At 36.2% G+C, this 18,822-nt stretch overlaps 1 protein-coding gene across 1 annotated transcript in view; it reads left to right on the plus strand.

Moving 5' to 3' along the window:
* Window positions 1-18,822, plus strand: part of BBS9 (Bardet-Biedl syndrome 9) — a gene marked incomplete at both ends in the record, with an annotated part of 267,629 nt that overhangs the window by 20,858 nt on the left and 227,949 nt on the right. The window contains 4 exons of the mRNA XM_079538520.1: window positions 5,187-5,361; window positions 9,119-9,203; window positions 10,685-10,868; window positions 11,713-11,842. Of these exons, the coding sequence (XP_079394646.1) occupies window positions 5,187-5,361; window positions 9,119-9,203; window positions 10,685-10,868; window positions 11,713-11,842 (574 nt within the window). The remainder of the gene's footprint in view (window positions 1-5,186; window positions 5,362-9,118; window positions 9,204-10,684; window positions 10,869-11,712; window positions 11,843-18,822) is intronic.

Below are 18,822 nucleotides of genomic sequence, written 5' to 3' on the forward strand. Positions count from 1 at the left end.
CACTCATCTGTTCTCCTCTTCCTAAGTTTACGTATGAGGGTATTATGAGAGACAGTGTCAAAAGTCTTGAGTCCTATCACTCTTGCAGCTGTCCAGGTCACTCCTGGCAGTTTGCTAAACTTTAATAAAGTTCTTTGTTTAAAAAAAGATTAAATTTTGGATGACATCCTACCATCAGCTTACAGCACTCAGGTAGATATGACTACCTATGTAAGACTTGGCCTAGGAGTGCGGAGGAACCATGTATTCTGAGCAAGGCCAGCTGGAGGCTTGGCAGGGCAGTGGTGAGTAGGACGGGTCCTTCTGGTGTTAGCAGAGCATTAGATTGGCTTTGCTCATTTATCTGTGCATATAAGTGATACTCTCTGAATTTGCATAGTTGCTCCAGTTCTATTAGAAATGCGCTTTTTTGAAATTTATGCTAATGATGTTTGATAGCATCAGCTGTTAATGTGACACGGAGGGCGTTTAGAATTGTTAGAACATCAATATTGAATAATTTTCAACTTTGTATGTGTGTTTTGCTTTGTTTTGCATTGAAATGTGTGTGTTTGTTTACAGACTGTTTTCACTGACTAGTTTCTGAGTTGTGTTAGTAAAAGCATTGCAGTGTTTTTGGATAGCACTTCAGAGACTCTATAAGCAGCAAACCAAATGTTCATTCTGATTATGATCAGTAGTTACTTTAACCTCTTGAATACCAGCATATTTCAGCTGCTGGATGTCAGCTACAAGTTATAAATAAATTAAGCAGTTTTGGAATCTGTCCTGTGAATAGCACTTAAGAGGGGAAATCATTCTTAAATCTTTTAATAAAGGTGCTTTATACATATTTTGGTAGAAACATACCAGCCATGTTTAAAAGCTGTGTTTGTGTGCATATCTAATGCACGTGTGTGTGGACTATGCTTCTTATTTAATGAAGAATGAATTGTAAGATTGAACAAAAGCCAATGACCCTGCTTTATAGCTTAGAAAGTCTGTGTAGAAAACCCTAGGAAAACCGTTGCTCAATTGGTCTGTTTGAAAAATGCTTTTAAGGATCCAATGTCAAACCCAATAATTCTCTTAAAATGATTGCATTTTGCCACAGGAAACATTTTTTCATTGACGTTATGCTGTTAACAGAAGTAAAGAGTGTTTCCTGGAAGGATGTAGGACTTAAATCTACTAACAGTGGTAAATGTATCCTCTTCTATTTTGTAAACTTGAGAAAAAGCCTTCAAAATGTTATATACTAAACCTTGAGGCTTAATCATTGTATTGAAGTTGCTAGTGACAATGGTTTAAAGAGCTGTTAGAAAAATTATACATTTACATTTTTTCACTTGCTGAGGTAGGAAAAGAAAACCAAAGATATACTAACTTGCTAACTTCAGTAGCAGATATATGAGTACTTTTGATGGGTACCTCAGTAGTTTCTTTGAGTTGCTTTTCTCTAATGTTTTCCTACACTGAATCACATCTACATCTGTACTAACAAAGAAACTAGATTTTATGGTTTTCTCAGCTAAGGTTTTTTTTTTTTTTTTCAGTCACCAGAAAAAAATTTTGATTATTAGAGTACTTCATGTTTAAAAAGGAATGTGGGGTTTTCTGATGTTGAATGAAAGTCTTTTTTATGCTTTAATATATAAATTAATCTGTTGAAAATGCGCTTACTACCTTGTTAAGGCAAGATTGAAGTGTTTGATACTGGCAGCTATCCAAATATGAGGGCTGCTCTGAAAGTAACACCTCCTATTTTATTACGTTGTCCAACGACATCAGAGGTTGGATGTTGGTGGTATGACAGTAGATGTTGAACCTTCCCACCAACGTTCTGTTCAACTTTATTGCCATGTGGCAGATAGCAGCAGATGGGCACTCTGATATGGACGTGCATATAAGCAAAGATATGGGATTGATTTCTTCCAGGCAGATTAAATGGCGTCCATAGGTATTCACTGATGCTTGCTGAATGATTATGGGAATCAAATGGTGGATGTGATTACAGTGAGGCAATGAGTGGTGCTTCTCAGCAGTGGCGACAGCGTTGTGAAAGACAAGCCATGTTTGAGATGGCCGTGCATAGCTGTCACACCACAAAATGAAGAGAATCTCAATCAGCTCATCCATGCGAATTGGCAGATTGCGACCAAGGAACTGTGTATGGAGCTGGATATCAGCTTCAGCGTGTTGTAAACAGCAGTGGCAATGTTGGAATATCACAGAATTTGCTCCGTGTGGATCCCACAAATGCTTACAGAGGAACAGAAGGAAACACTATTTAAGGCTGTCAGGACCAACTGAACTAACACAAGGCAGAAGGTGACAGTTTCCTGGGTCGCAGCTTTATTAATGGTGATAGTGGTGTCACTGCTACAAGCTAGAGACAAAACCGCAGTCCATGGAGTAGCACTATGCGAACTTCCCCTTGAAAAACAAGATGCAGCTCTCAGCAGGTGAAGAAATATGCACTGTAGTTTAGGATAGGAAAGGTGATTCTTCTGAATTGCCTGGAACCTGAACAAACCACCTCTAGGTGCTACATTGTGATACTGTGTAAGCTGAAGGCTCAAACTTTCAGAGTCAGGCCATAGAAGAAGACAACCTTTCTCTTGCAACACTATATCCTGTCCACGCTTCTCTCCATTTGTCAGAATTCTTTCCCCATCAGAATCTAAGTAAGGATTTAATACAAAACAGTTAGTATTAGCTTGAGAAAGTAAGATTTTGTTTGAGGAATTTCATAATTACCAGCCCTTTTAGAGCTGTTACTCATGAAAGGAAGCTGAACTGGGAATTACCTATCCTGTTTACCATATCGTGACTTCCTACGAGAACAATGTGTTATAAACCACATACCAATTAATTTGTTTAATTAACTAATTATCTATTCAAAGTTTCTTGTAGCTGCTTTCATCTTTGCTCCTTAACTAAAGTACAATATGGAAACTAAAGGAAATGAAAACAATTTACTAGACAGAATTGAGTAGACAGAGTAAGAAGTCACAGCAAAAAAAAACAAACCAAAAAAGCAGGCCACCTGATCATACTTGCAACATGTGGGCAGCGATGGTGGTAGGTGGATCATTGGGCTACATGAGGTCTTTTCCAGCCTCAATTATTCTGTGATAATGCCAGATCCAACTCCAGTTTGAGACTGTGAAGCACACTGCTAATGTTGCTTGTACTGTACTATCACATACACTGTATAGTCCAGATTTTGCACCTCCTAAATTCTGGACTGTGTGGGCAATGGCATGGCCATAGCAACTGTGAAACACTGGGTCACTCCTCTGGCGCAGACTTTTATAAGCATGGTGATCAGTCTCCTGTTCATCACTGGCAGAATTGCATACCTGTTGGTGTTGTCTATGTTGAAAAACAGTTTTTTTGTGCTGAGAATTTGCTTTATCAAATAGTGTTATTGTGCTCTTTGTATCTGTTGTAGTTTCCATGGAAATAAATAGGAGGCATTACTTTTGGAGCTATATATATACACACATGCATATGCACGAGTTGTTTTCAAGCAGACAATACCAACAATACTCTTGAATAAGAGTGCCTCTAAGGTTTTCAGAACAGGCATGTGTAGAACATAAGGTAAGAAACAGGCATTCAGTGCAAGCCTTCCTGATACTACGTTCTTGATACTTTTTTTGTTTTTGCTCTTCTGTCTTTAAATCTTGATGGGAAGGATTGAAATATTTTCGCAAGTGAATGATTTGAATTTAGTCTCTGCCAGGTGAACAAAATGAATTACATTTTCAAATGTCATTTCTTGCTCCTGGTTGGCATTTGCAACAGTCTTGATAGAAGACAACTGAACTACATGCAGAATTTGGAAAAACGAATGGAGGAATTTGATTTTTAGATTATGGGAAAATCTGAAGCAGTGTGGTGGGGAGGTATGGAGGGTAAAGAGGGCGAGTGGGTAAGATCCTTGTTACTCTGAATTAAATCCTGTCTGCTTTAGTCACAAGAACGATGTACTGCTGACCTGTTACACTATTTATTTTCAAGTACTTAGTTTCAATGAGGAATCGCAGTAGAGATGAACAGTACTTTCCCCTGCATTTTACACTTAGTGCTTTTTCAAGTATTAAATGTAATCTTGACCTTTATGCTACCTTCGCTATATAAGTGTAAGAAAGAGTTTTTGTTTTGTTTCTGTTTCAGTTCATCTTCTTGTGTTGGAAAACAGTCTTAAAGTATTGGGGATGGACTTTGAGTGATCAAAGAATTTTTTTCAAGTTCTCCATTTATATATTAGAGCTCTATTATATACTAGATATGGTGGAGAATTTTAATGCAGATTAATTTATGTTGAATAACATTATTTTGTGTTATGTTTGCCAGATTGGGGCTTTTCTTTGAATTCAGGAAAGATATTTCCATTAATGGTTCCAAGCTATTAATCTTATTGGTATGGCTTTCTCTTCAAATACATGGAAAACATTGTTTGCTTGGATTACTGCATTGACATATGAAATGCAAAACTCATAATCGGCCTCTGACCTCAGAATGTGTCAAAATGAAGCTTTGTATTTAGCTTGGTGTTTTAGAGACATATCAAGTCATGTCTTCAGGCTATAAAATAAGGGCTTGAAGTCATTTACTCCGAGCTGACTTTTTCTGTTCTTAATATTGTTTGCAACAAATGGAGTGAATCTGTTTATTTCTTCATTCCTTGAAGACAGAAAATATGAATGCAGGCTGTGGAAAACATTGCCACAGTACTATTTTTAACAGCAACATATATTTGTAGGAATTCTTGTTATGTTGTTTAACTACTCTTGAAAGACTAGAATAGGTTATTTAGTTTTAATTCATGGTTGTTATGACTGTTTGTGATGTATAGAGGCCTTTTTTTTCCCCTTGGAGTATTGAAACATTTCTTGAAACTACAATTGTAGTACTTAGAATGTCAGGAATTTTGCTTTAAAATGTTCTTAATATATTCTGAATGACATCCAAAACACCTAATTATCTAGATTTATTTTTTTATACTAAGTTTGTTCTTTATAGTAAGCAAGAAGTAAGTTAAAGTTGGAATATTTAGTATTAGTAAACGTGAATTGAAATTAGTCCTACTTCTATTAGTGTAAGTACAACTTTTCATTCTGCAATTGTTAAAAGTTCAATTGCTTAGTTAATGTTTTGTTTCCTTTATATATCTTCTCTTTGCTCTTCTTTCTTAGGTCGAGATTTGATATGTATACAGTCCATGGATGGGATGCTAATGTTATTTGAACAGGAAAGCTATGCTTTTGGCCGTTTTTTACCTGGTTTTCTTCTGCCTGGTCCCTTGGCTTACAGCTCTCGGACAGATTCTTTCATTACAGTGTCTTCCTCTCGACAGGTTGAGAGTTACAAGTAAGTGTTCATATTCAGTAATTATGGCATATTTTGGTGCTGTTATTTAGTATGTGAACAAAAATAACCACATGTGATTTTTTAATTATCTTTGCTGAGAAAAGCAAGCTGTGTTTCCTGTGTAACTTGTAGTCACATTAATTCTATAATTATTTGAGTTTGTTGTATTATTGAAGACTCATCACACAGTCCTGCAAGTGCTAGACTCTTTCTTTCTTCAGTTCTGTCAAATTTTTCCATTCCATTTTGTCTGTACTGTACTGCTAAAGCAAGATGATGGTTCTTCCAAACACCTTTTTTTTTTTTTTTTCAGTGAAATGTTTTGTTTCGCTGCAAATATTTGGTAATCTCGTTAATCTGTTCAGTTTTTAGAAGAGATTCGCGGTGACACTTTGAACATGAGGTCTTCTTAAGGCAATAAGGGCTGGTGGGGAGAAGTGGAGTTCACCTGTCAGTAGAGTCTTGATAACCTCACGGAGCTCTAGATTGAGGGATAGGTGCCAAATACTTCAAGTAAACGTCGGAATTGCAGATGAGGGCTAAATGCTCAGCAGGGAATGCTTTCAGAGTTCCTTAAAGGAAGTGTAATGAGAGGAGGCCCATCTTAAGTACATGTTCACAAACACTTACAGCCTGGGCGACAAAGAGAAGGAGCGAGAAGTAGTGTGCAGATGCAGAGCTATGATGTTACTGCATTTAGGCAGTGCCTGCTTTGCCTCATCTTTTCTCCATTAAAGCTGATAAGGTCTGCTCTTAGGCCTTCTGAATTTTTATGGCTAACAATAAATGCGGGGTGGTGAGTGGTGGTGGAGAATTAGCAACTACAAGATGGATGAAAATGTGACAGAACTGTCAGACTTCCAGAGTAGCCGTCGATTCAGGCTAACAGCCTTAGATGAATGATGTTCCTCAGGAGACGATACTGGAGCCAATATTTCTTTAACACCCTCATCAAAGACCTGAAATATAAGAATAAATGTCCTGAAATGCAAGGATGATGCCAAACTGCAAAAAGAGATTTAAAAAAAAAGAAAGGAAAAGAAAATAGAGGGTTAGGGCAGAAGCTATATTGCTTGTCTCATTCTGAACTAAATCTGGTAAGCTGTTGACTATCAACTCCACTACTGTTAGTAAATATTTGAATGTGTCTTGAAAGACAGATTGGTTCTACATATTTTAAGACTGCAAACAAATGATACTGTGAAATCTAGGAGCTTGCAGATAATGCTCCTTCTGTACAGATATTGTAGCCCGGTTATTTTGATTAACAATACTGATCAGTTATTACTATTTGTTGTCTTCCTACCACCAGCATTTTCACATGAATACAGTGCACATTTCTGTACTATGGAGACGCATTTTCTCTATGTAGCTTTTGAAGAATATTTTTTAATGTTAAAATAAGACACTAGCTGCCTTCTTGATCATAACTGAAAATAACAGTTCTGCCTTTTCAGAAAATGTGTCCATGTTATGGCAAATGGCGTCTCATTCTTTACTCATGAAGGTAATAAATGGACGATGCTTTATTCTTAAAATTCTATTTGTAGCCTCACTGTTGCTTGAACACATAAGAAATTAGGATCCGACATTGAATCCTGGGATATAGCATTTGTGCAAGTCTCCCTGTGGACTTTGTGGCACTGTTCACCACCTTCTGAACCTTTCAGTTCAAGTAGTTTTGAGTCTACCTCATTGTTGACTTACGTAGCTTGTGCATCAACTTATATATGAAGTTATTTTAAAGTACGGCATCAAAAGTGCAACTGCAACTTTGTTTTTTAGACTTATGTAACCTTCTGAGTCTCTGGTAAATATTTTGAGTTTGCTTTACTTCTGGGAATGTCTTCTACTGCTAATTCTGATAACTGTTCTCTGCAGTTAAGCAGTAGAGAACTGGGAAGCACTCAAAACACTGAACTACATGGGAAGCACTCAAAACACTGAACTACATAGGAAGCACTGAAAACACTGGTTGTTGCCTTCCTAAAATGTCTTTCAACATCTCTTCCCTCAATGTTACGAAGAGATTGCGTTACTTGATCTCTGCTTCTTTTTCTGTGAAGCTGCATTAATTTCACCTTCACAGGCGTTTTTTTGCTTCCTGGTTTTAGGTACATTAAAACACTTCACTGAGCAACAGATGCTACTAAAAATTTCAGAGTGGAACAAAACGTTACTATGCATCCACCTTAGATATCTCTGTGAAATAATGTTGAAATGCATACAGGAAAAAAATTCTTTATTTTGTGAAATAGTTTGAATGCAGTTGTCATAAATCTTTTTCCTGAGCTTAAGTTATTTTGCTTCCAGTAGTGGGAGAGGCCAAGTGTAATGCCCAATCTTTGTTACCCATCATGGCCATTTTCTTTCTTTCGCTTTTTATTTTCACACTGACTAAAATTATCATTATTCATAGGCTGCACTGGGACTTGTATTGACTACAACATAATGTAGAGCACTTAAGGAACCATTCTAGTATTTTATTTAGAAGGGAATTATTTCTGAAGTGTAACTTCCTGGAAATATATGGAAACATTGTATTTTTAAATTTCATTTTCTACCTGAAATGGTGTTTTTTCTGACTTTATCAGTAGGGCTCTTGCTCATGGTATGAAAGGGTAAAGGTGTGCTGAAATAAGTATATAAAAATGCAAATGCCACTTCTTAATTACTATTTACAAATTACATCTTAAGAATCTAATCCAGGAAATGTTAATCTAACGCGATACTTATTGTCATATATTATTCTACTTTATCACCTGAATTTCTCAAGCAATACCGCCTTTGATTTATTCTGCTAGAACTTAATAAGACATTTTTGTAGATATTGCACAAACACATTACAGACATTCTGTTAACAATTTGGGAGAGGGTAGATGGACTGCAAATAAAGGTACTTTTCAAATATGATGGAGAGGGCTCTGCAACCGTACCAGTCAGCTCTCTTCAGAACCCTGGGATGCAAATTGTCCCGCCATTTGTACACATCCAGCTTCATGAGGTGGTCCCACATTTGTTATTCTCATAAGTGAAGGGCATTTTGCTTTCCCAGCCCCTCTTAGAGATTCAGGAATGTGAGTTTCATGGGTTTGAGAAGCCCAGCTGTCAGGGAAGGCTGAAACAAAGAACTCATTGAGTACTTCAGCCTTCTCCACGTCTGTCAGTTTTCCCTTCCCATTTATCAGAAGCGGTGTACTCTCTTTGGCCTGTCTCTTCTGACCGATGTTCAATCTGTAGAGTCCCTTGTTATTTTTCACATCTCTCATCAAGTCCAGTTCTAACTGTGCCTTGGCTTTCCTGATCCCATCTCTGTGTGTCCGGACAGTGTTTCTGAATACAGTAGTTTATTATAAAATTTATTGGGAGAATTTTTAACATTTTTTTAATTGCTATTTTAACTTCACAAATTGAAAAGATGCTGATTTCTTGCATCTGTCTCTTTTGCAAGGTATTTCCATCCTTTAGTATAGTTAGCTGTTGAATTACATTAACATCAGAGAAAACCTGAGTAGAACCCTTCTTCTAAATTCTGCCTTACGCATAGTTTTTATTCTACAACAGTGTTTATTCTAACATCTTTGCTGATTATGGCTGTGCTGCGGTAGGCTTTCTGACAATGTTTTTTAGGTTCTGCTTTTGCTATGTGTACTCAAAATATGAATAATTGTATTTTATTTTTACTTAATGTAAAGGTTTTAACTACAGAGACATTGTATTTTGTTGTATTACTTTTTTTTTGAACTTCCTATAATAGATACCAAGTGCTGGCATTTGCAACAGACGCTGATGGAAGACAAGAAACAGTACAACAGAAACTTAGTTCTGGAAAGAAACTTGTGGTAAATGCTGTTTATTTTACATAACCTATATGGTGGCTGGTATGCATTCAAAAAAGACCAGTGCTAAGTAATGAATGGAAACATTATCTGGTGATGAAGAATCCTATCCAGTTGCTTTTAAAAGGCAGCAGAAAGTCTCCTGTACGTTGCTATTAGGATTTTGTTGAGCCCTAGTTGTTTCATGTTGGGCCTTAATACTTACTGCTGTTCTCAGAAAAACAATAACAACAGAAAAAGTACTAAAACTGTGTACCATAAATAGCTATTTCTCAGAGCAGTCTTTGCCTTTCTAGCGCAGAATCTGCTCTGTGGTAATTCTAGACTGTATTTCTGACTGTACTGGAGAGTCCTTTGTACTTTAATAGAAAACTCAGCACTGAAAAATATGTTTCCATAAATAGTCAGTATCCTGGTCTCTTTTTTCCAAAACCTGTTAAGTCAGTGATCTTCAGGAGAGCCTTGTGGCTAATAAACTGTTTAATAATCGACCTCCTGTTGCTGAGAGGAATAGAATTTGAGGCTCTGCTCCTTTTTAGAATTGCTTGTCCGCTCACTATACTATGCAAAATGCTGATTTAGCTTATTTCAGGTATGACAACAAAATATAGGGAGAACTTTTTCCTTACATTGGGTAGTAGTAGAATGTTTTTGCGTTATTTAAGTCAACCAGAATCCTATACTTTGAATTAGGAGAAGGCATTATTATTTAATAAGAAATTTAGAAGTTTCCTCAAACATACTGTAAATAAAATGATTTTTTAAATATGAATTGAGAAGCATACATTGAAGCAAAGGTAATATTTTCTTTCAAGGTGACACTTCCAGTTTTGTATATGAGGTATGCCATTATGTTTACTAGCACATTCTGTTCTTAAGCAAGAAGACTGATGCTGTTAATTCAGGAAGTGATGACATTTGAATGGCTTTTGATTTCAGAAATTCTGAATTTATTTAACCAGCATGGCAGTGTCAAAAGCAATTTTTGCACGTGCGTGTTAAAGTTTTTTCAAAGGAGCTGAAATAAACTAATGAAAGCTATTGATAAGCAGTAATATTGCTTAAACATGTACGGATGTAGGTAAGGAAGGATTTTGAAATAGTCCTTTATTATATCAGTGCATGAAGTTGGAAAAGTAAATATGTTTTCATCTGCAGAACCATTCTTCAGATTGAAGGGCGTACGTTATTGTGTGCAAGCATCTGTGTGGGCTTAAATTTTGCCTGTGATTCCAATTATATATCGGTAGAATAGGTTCTCACTTTTTCTCCCTAACACTACCCTAAGGATGTGTACTGTGGCAGATTTAAATGATTTTATTACTCTGTTTTTGGAGAATTTTAGACCTTGATTTTTCTTTTTCACTTATGCTACTGGTACCTTTATAGCTGGATTAATTCTGAGCTTTCTCTGTGTATTTTTGAGTTTTAAATTTGCAGTTGTCAGCTGATCTCAAGTGTGTACTTCTTTTTTTCTTTTAAAGGTGGATTGGGTTCTCAACATTGGAGAACAAGCACTGGATATATGCATTGTCTCCTTTAATCAGGCAGTTTCTTCTGTTTTTGTACTTGGTGAGAGAAACCTCTTCTGCCTGAAGGATAATGGACAAATTCGCTTCATGAAAAAGCTTGATTACAGTCCAAGTTGCTTCATTCCTTATTGTTCAGGTTTGTAAAGTTCAACTTGAAACTTTTAGGTTTCTTACTTCCGTAGCCTCTTTTTTATACCACTGATGGTATATTCTTTTAAATATGCTATTGATTATAGAAAAGCTACAAAATAATAGCTGCATTCTTCTTAGATTTATTTTCCAATATTGTTAATCTGAAATACCATGACTTTTGGAATCTAAATAGCTTATTTTCTCATCATCGAATATGATGTGTTTTTAGTGTTGCAGTAAATTTGCCCAGGCTACCAAATCACCAAACGTGGAAGAATGACAGATTAGTGTTGGAAAACCTTCTGTTATTCAATGAAAGCTTTTCAGACGTTAATATAGAGTAGGTTAACATGTTCTTAAGACTTGTAAGTTTTGTAGAAGATCTAAATTGCTTCTTGATTGCTTTCTGATTTTTGTTATAAATGAAACATTTAAGTGTATGAATCTTTAATCAGTATTCACAGTTCAGTGAATTAGTGAAGAATGTAATTAACTGATATTATTGTGTGTTTGTCACACCTATCCTGGCATGCCAACGTGATAATTATGAGTCTTTATTATTCATATCTTAGGTTATAAAACACATCTGGCTAGAACCTTGAAAAGTTTTGGCATGTGTGTTGTATGATTGGAATTGATATTTGTAATCAATTACATACACCCTTGGTTATTGTCAATGTAACTTTCATAATTTTTAACGCTTTAAAATTCTACAAATGGATTTAAAACAAGTGATGTCTTAAAAGGAAATAAATGAATAAATAGTTTGGTAGTATGTAACTCCAAAAAGAAAGTAATGGCTTATGATAATAGCTTTCATTTTTAAATTGTTTTTATATTTCTAACAGTGAAAGAAGGAACAATAAACACTCTAGTTGGAAACCATAGTAAAATGCTGTATGTTTATCAAGATATTGCACTGAAATGGGCCACTCAGCTTCCCCATGTTCCTGTATCAGTAAAAGTAGCCAATTTACAGTAAGTTACTTATTGAATTACTTTTCCAGATTCATTTTTAGTAGTGAAATTTGCCTGTAGATCTTAATAGGTGATTCTGAGGTATGTAACAAAGAAGGCAACTTCTAAAATGAAAATTCAAAATGTTTGTTGTGTGAAATATTAATTTTGTAGTGGACCTACTAGAATTTCTGTACTGTGCTTCAGACTTCGATTTTCATGAGTAAAAGTGGAAATTGATCTCTCATACTTCTAATGAAGTAGTTTCTTCTTTGAAAGAATGAAAAATTAAGCTTTGCTATCTGGTAAGATCCTTCCCTGAGACAGAATAATAAGGATGCTCACTGAAAATCTGTTCTTCATTAAACATTTAAGAGCATATGAATTCCAGACATGGTTTGTTGGAACAGATTGTTCAACTCCAACGTTAAACTATGGAAATTGGTTTAAGAAGCTGGTTAAAATGCTCAGAATTGTACTGCAACGAACCAAAATTTTTTGTGAAATATGCTTACGATGGGCAGGACAGGGACAAACCTGTCAGATGCAGGGAGAAATACTGAGAAGTGATGTCAGTGCTTATTACTTGTGCCAACTTTGTCACTGAAATTAAGAAGCAAACTACAGAAAAGTTCTGCCCGTGCTTTTATGATCCAGCTTATGCCTACATGGTGGTGAATGTATCAAAGCCACGGATGGTACTGGCTTCCTATTGTTTGTGATGATCAGGAAATGCCATGTCCTTTTGGGGTACATTTCTTCTGATGTCAAGCTTATGGCTGTCATGACAACATACTTTGGGTTGTTGAATACTTACTTGATTACTAGTTTTCTGTTTTATCACAAAGTCTCATAATAAATGAGAGTGTAATATCTGTCTTATATAGGGTAGAAAATTGTGAGGGATGTTTGTGTTTTTGACTTGGTGCTAAAGGTTATTAAATTATTTTTAAATAATTTATGATTTAAAATTTTAATGTTTTTGAAGACTCTGAAGAGATCTTTGCTGGTTTTCATCCAACAGGTCTTAAATTAAGACTAACAAATCGCATCTGTGATCTAATCAGTATAAAACAAAAAAAAATTTGCAGGGTGTTACAGTATAGCTTTTGTAGTTTGGAAGAAATAGTGTCAGCAGAAAAAATGGAGAAAGACATTGCACTTCAACAGCACATTGTACTATCCCTGCTATATAGAATTATTTACGTATTATTCAAATACGTGTGGAGGTCCCTTCCAACCCCTACGACTTCTGACTAAGAAGTTTTAGGGACGTGGTTTAGTGGGCATAGTGAGGATGGGTTGATGGTTGGACTAGGTTATTTCAGTGGTCTTTTCCATGCCTAATGATTCTGTGATTGTGTAATTCTAAGTTCGTGCAGATTCTACTTGTTCTGCTTAATATTTAACACTCAGTAGTTTGGTCTTGTTGAGAATTCTGAGAGCCTGCTATTTTATCCTAGATTATTTTGTTAGTTACAGGCCCAAAATTTCCATACACCTATTTATTATTGTTGTTATTGTTGTTGTTCCTGTGGAGGGTATAGACCGCAGCCTAGTCATACAAATCTCTTTTTATACAGATACTGATAAATGAAGGATTTTGTATCTGTCTGTGTAGACCCCATGGGATGTATGGCAGAAGTACAGGGCATATGAGTTTCAATGCTATGCTTACAGCTTTCTGTTTGAACATACGCACTTGCTTGAACTATGAACTGTGCTTGTATTTCATACTCATATTTAAGCTGAAGATAAGCTAAACAGCAATAGAACTGCCGTAAAGCTTACAGAGATAATAATTTGGTTTAAACAAAGGTTATGCTTAAAAAAAAAAAAAAAGCAATATTAAAGAGAACTCTCATTTTATGTCAGTCAGTACGGTAATTTTCCAATACTTACTCCACTCAAGAGAGGCCGCAGTTTCAGCTGGAGCCTCTGGGCACTACTGTAGCATAAATGATATTAAGTCTCTTAATAACCATAGAGTTGTTAATCCTACACTGCTGAGAGATGGAAGCGCCTTTAAAATGACCTTTGTAAATGAATTATTTTCACATTCTTTCTGCTTTTATTGCAATACTTGCTAAGTAAATGGAGCATTCTGAAAGCAGTTGTCTTTACAGATCATGCATGTTCATCCGCTTATTGTGTGTGGCTCTGGCTTGTTGGATAAGGAAAGCAGTATTAGAAGATATTTTATGTAAATTCCCTTGGGGCAAGGTTAGTGTGATTGCTTCTGTAGTGGCAGCCATGTGCTTTATTCTGTAATCTTGATAGTTTGCCTCTAAGACCAGCCCTTCACATACTTTAGAGTATTCCAAGTAAGCAAGTTTGGTTTTATTGTGTACCCCTCATTTTTCTTTTTCCTGTTACAGTAATGCAAAGTGCAGTATTTCCCTATTGCAGTAGCAGTATGTAAATAATGGTAATAACAGACTACAGCCTTTGGGATTAAATTCCAGGACAAACTGCTTTATTTCTACCTTTCTGCTTTCAGAAGCATACAGGGAAAAAGTGGAATCGAAGTGATTACTAATAACATTTTTGCTGAGGTGTGTGTGTAATCTAAAGATGATGTGTTTTTGAAGCTGTTGAACTAGACATTCTTCTATTGTAAAAACCTGGGTGTTATCTGCTGAAGAATTGAAGATGGAGACTTCCTGGAATAACTCTTAATCAGAATGGAACAACAGGCAAAAAAGTGAGGTTTTATCTTGCTCTAGGTTGTACCTGAAGATCTCTATAGATATGGTCACTCAAGTGGAATTTTGTTAGATGACTTTTATTTTTTTTTAAGTTGGGGGAATCCTGCATGCTTAACACTGCCTGGATTGCTTCAGTTGTAACCACTCACACTGAAAATTTGGATTAATTTATACTGCCTAGGGCTTTGTCTCAGTGCGAATTCATCTTCCCAGTGGTAAGCCTGCTTGGAAGGTTTCATGCACCCTGTTTTTTTCTTGAAGCTATGGCTGTTCAAAAGTATTCTCACTGAGGCTGAAACTCTTCGGAAAAATGGTCTGGTTGTCCTGCCTGAGTTAATTTACAAGTGACAAACAAAGGAAACCCCCCAAAACAATGCAAGACACAAAACAAAAGCAAGCAAACCACACTCTTCTGGAGGGTTTGAAGAGAAACTGTCCATATGCTACAGTTAAACAAGGAAATCACGTGAATTGCAAGAATTTCCATTCCACTCTCATTTTCAGTGTTGAAATAGTAACTGTGAGTGCCAGCATTTGCTTGGTATCCACTGTGGTTGCACAAATATCTCCTTTGCAGTGACTTCAACTCATATTCCCTTTCTTTTATGCTTTTGTTTCCCTTTCTTTGTTTCACTGGAGAGACCTGTTTTCCAAGACCTTCGATGCACCTGAAGATGTCTCTTGCTGAAGAAATTTCATTAGCAATCTCTCTCTGTATTTAGATTTGATTTAGTCACTTTTTGGTGCTTCCTAAGCCAAATCACATTTCCCTCTCCCACTCTCCCTTACTTCAGGTAGTTATTTGGGGGGCAGGTCTACAGGAATGTGCTTCTAACAAAGCTGTTTAAAGTTCCTGTCAGCTCAGATGCCTCATACGAAGGTCATTTTCTTGCTTCTATCAGGGAGTAGAGCCTTGTAAAGTCAAGTGTCTTAATCCTACCTGTACCAGAAAGATGGGTCATGTTATTTCAGATGATTCAGACAAACTTCTTGAGGAAGTAGCAGAAAGTAACTTTTTAAGGGCTTATTAGAGGTCGTATTTGTTCTTCTGTGCCTGAATTATCCTGCCTCCGTATGCTTGACCATAAAAGGTCCTTGGAGTGGATTAAAATGCTTAGACCATCCACTTTTCTATTTATTTGACACTAATTCACTTGGCAAAGCTGATCCTAAGAGTACCATGTTTTAATGGCGGATTGATTTTGCTAAGCACTATGCTGACCTGGACGACCTGAAACTAGAACACTGTGTTAAGGTGCGTTCAGTCTGAAGCAAAATAGCTCATGTTGCTAGCCTTGGGGATGTTTCCATCACAAACGTCTGAATTGCCACTGTGGGTTCAGTTAAAACCACATAGATAGAGCATTATAGCTTGGATATGATCTGGGGAAAGGGATTTCTGTTTTGATCACTTCCAAGTTAGAAATCTGTTTTTGCAGTAGGAAGGCACGAGGACTCCAAATATGGGGCTTTGTTTTTTGTTTCTGATTTTTTTTTTTTTTTTCTGCTGGCTAGTCTTGGTTTTGATTGTATTATTCATCCTTCGCATTTAATCTGGTGAGCCTGTGAATGCTGAAATGTGGCCCAATTTTTTTTCTTTTCAATTGAAATAGACTTAGTGAAACATATGTATATTCATATTTTTCTTTTTTTCTTTTCTTTTTTCCCAAGAAGGCATTGCTTGTTGCTCCTATTTTACATTTTCTATGCTATCCATCCAGAAACGAAGCCTAGTAGTACCTTTAAGGTGGGGGAAAAAAAGAATTGGTTTGATGTGGAATTTATTTACAGACGTCCAGTTTTAACAGAAAACCAGCCATCTCTCAGGGTTTAGGAAATGTATTTCAGGAAAGGTCACGTTTTCCCTCTCTAATCTATTTGGACTCTCCTCTAGGCACCAGTTTATCAGTGAAATTTGTAATTAAATGAGGGATAATTTTACCTTCAGATTCATTAGAATTTGATTAGAAATGCCCCAAGGAAAAAACGTTAGCCTCGCCTTTCCTGCTTGTCTGTAGGTTATTGAATGATTTGCATATATGATGCCTCTTGTTGTTAGGAGCTTAATTTAATGTGGAGATTATATAATGGGAATGAACTTTATCTTTTGTGAGCTTTTATACGTACTGTGTCTCTGAGCAAAAAGGCTACATTTCATGGAAGAAAGATTGTTGTAGGAAATAACCCACAAAATGGTATGTGTGCCTTGCAAAATATTCCTTTTATTATGAGGGGTTGACAGGTATGGACAAGTTGGTGAAAGTTACTGCAGTACTTGCTTTTACTTTCATTTATTTGATAGATACGTATCATTTTACGTGGTTATGGAACAGTTTTGTGAAGAGGAAATAAAAAGTGTATAAAGCAGTCTGGAAAAGCATTGTTTAGTTTTGTATTTCCTTTTTAGTCCAGAAATAAATTAGCATCTTTGAAGAATAAGAATCCCTGAGCTTCTTAAAAATATTACATTTCCAGAAACCAACTTTTTAAGCTAGGGTTAAGCTTGTAAACATACTTTCAAGATTTGAGGTGGGGGGAAAATTCCTAAATTAAAGCAAAAGTAACTGTTGAAAAGCCAGGAAGTAAAAATAGACTTCACATGTTCAGGAGGCAAGCAGGGTTTCTTAGTAAGCTTTATCCACACTTTAACTCATTATAAATTTCAATTCTACTCGTGTTTATACTCAGGAGTGACCCTGTAAAATATGAGAGGTTTCTGTGTTTTCACCACTATTTCTGTATTGCTCATTCTGCAGTCACAAATTCTCTGCTAAGTGCTAGCACTGTAACTGACTGTGGCATTTGAAATTTACTTAAGTCTTATTTTTTTTTTTAATTGCTATTACTTTTTCATGTGTGATCACTGCAGGCTTGACTACATACCTCTTAGGCTTGAACTGCTAACAGTATTGTGAATGACCAGCCCATTAATACTGTATCACTTAGTTCAGCTGGCTGCTTCTTGGTGTTTTTGTTTTGACTTATACTGTAACATTTTTTTTTTTAATTGTGGTTTCTACTCAATTAGAGACTTCATTGAAGTAATAAATTTAAGGTTGCGTTGCACAGGCTTGGATGCAGGAAATACTGCAGCTGAATACTGAATCACCTCAAAGCTGTTGACTGAAGATACTGTAGTAGTCTTGGTCTGTTACTATTTGAGAAAAAATAAAGAAATTCATTATATATAAATTTTCTAATGTTGTTCTGTTAGAAGTCCTCACTGCCCTTGTGCCTCTTAGGTGATCCTTACAAGACTGTAGGAAATATTGACTGTTTCTATGTCTTTAGCCTCTCACGTATTAATTTTGAGGAAGACATAATGATTTACACAAAAAAATGTTTCCACCAATACTTGTAGAAATAATACTAAAAAAAAAGAGTCAAAGAGACTGTTTGACTGATGTAGACGATGAGAATAATTTTTGGGGTGTGTTCTTGCTTGTTTCAATTTTTGTTTTGTTCTATGTGGTGCTGACAGTGGTTACTACACTTTTGTGTCTCTTGAAAAATTCCTATTTGTTACAGTTACGTAAATGCACTACAAGGGAATATTTTACAATGTTTTTGGAATATTTTGAAATTTAAAATCTAATTTTGGAGATACTAACTTCAAATTTACTGAAACAGTCTTGTTATGGGTGAAGTCATAAATTTACTCCTAGTTGCCTCCTTCGTTTGAACTGTCAAAGTCATTTCTCCTGGATTTGACCATTTTAGGATCTTATGAATAGCAAATGAGCGTCTGCAAAAATTTTTATGATGCTGGAACCCTGGATTCAAAAGAATGTTCGAGGAAAGATGTAGTGATTTTTGTGGTTTTTACTGTGTATTCCACTACTTTATTCCTGTCCAGTCTTTCCCTTTAGTCTGAGGCTTAATGGGAGGCTAGTACTGCTCTGATGGTGAGAAGGCATTAGGAAGTATTACTTTTCAGAAAGGGTGGTCAGGCACTGCAATGGATGCCCAGGGAGGTGGTGGAGTCACCGAGCCTGGGGGTGTTCAAGGAAAGGCTGGATGTTGTGTTGAGGGACATGGTTTAGTGGGAGCTATTGGGAATAGGTGAACGGTTGGACTGGATGATCTCTTAGGTCTTTTCCAACCTAGGTGATTCTATGATTCTATGATTCTATAAGTGATGACTCTGATGGCCAGCAGGTACTGCCCCTACACTACTTCTAGACTTTATGCCAAGTGATAAGTGCTTCTGGGCTCCAGAGTGTATTACAGGCACTTAGAGGTTTGTGTTTTGAAAGGGGGCATTAAGCTGAAGAATACACTTATTGCATTTAA

This window comes from Tetrao urogallus (genome assembly GCF_951394365.1).
Source record: "Tetrao urogallus genome assembly, chromosome: 7".
Taxonomy (NCBI): domain Eukaryota; kingdom Metazoa; phylum Chordata; class Aves; order Galliformes; family Phasianidae; genus Tetrao; species Tetrao urogallus.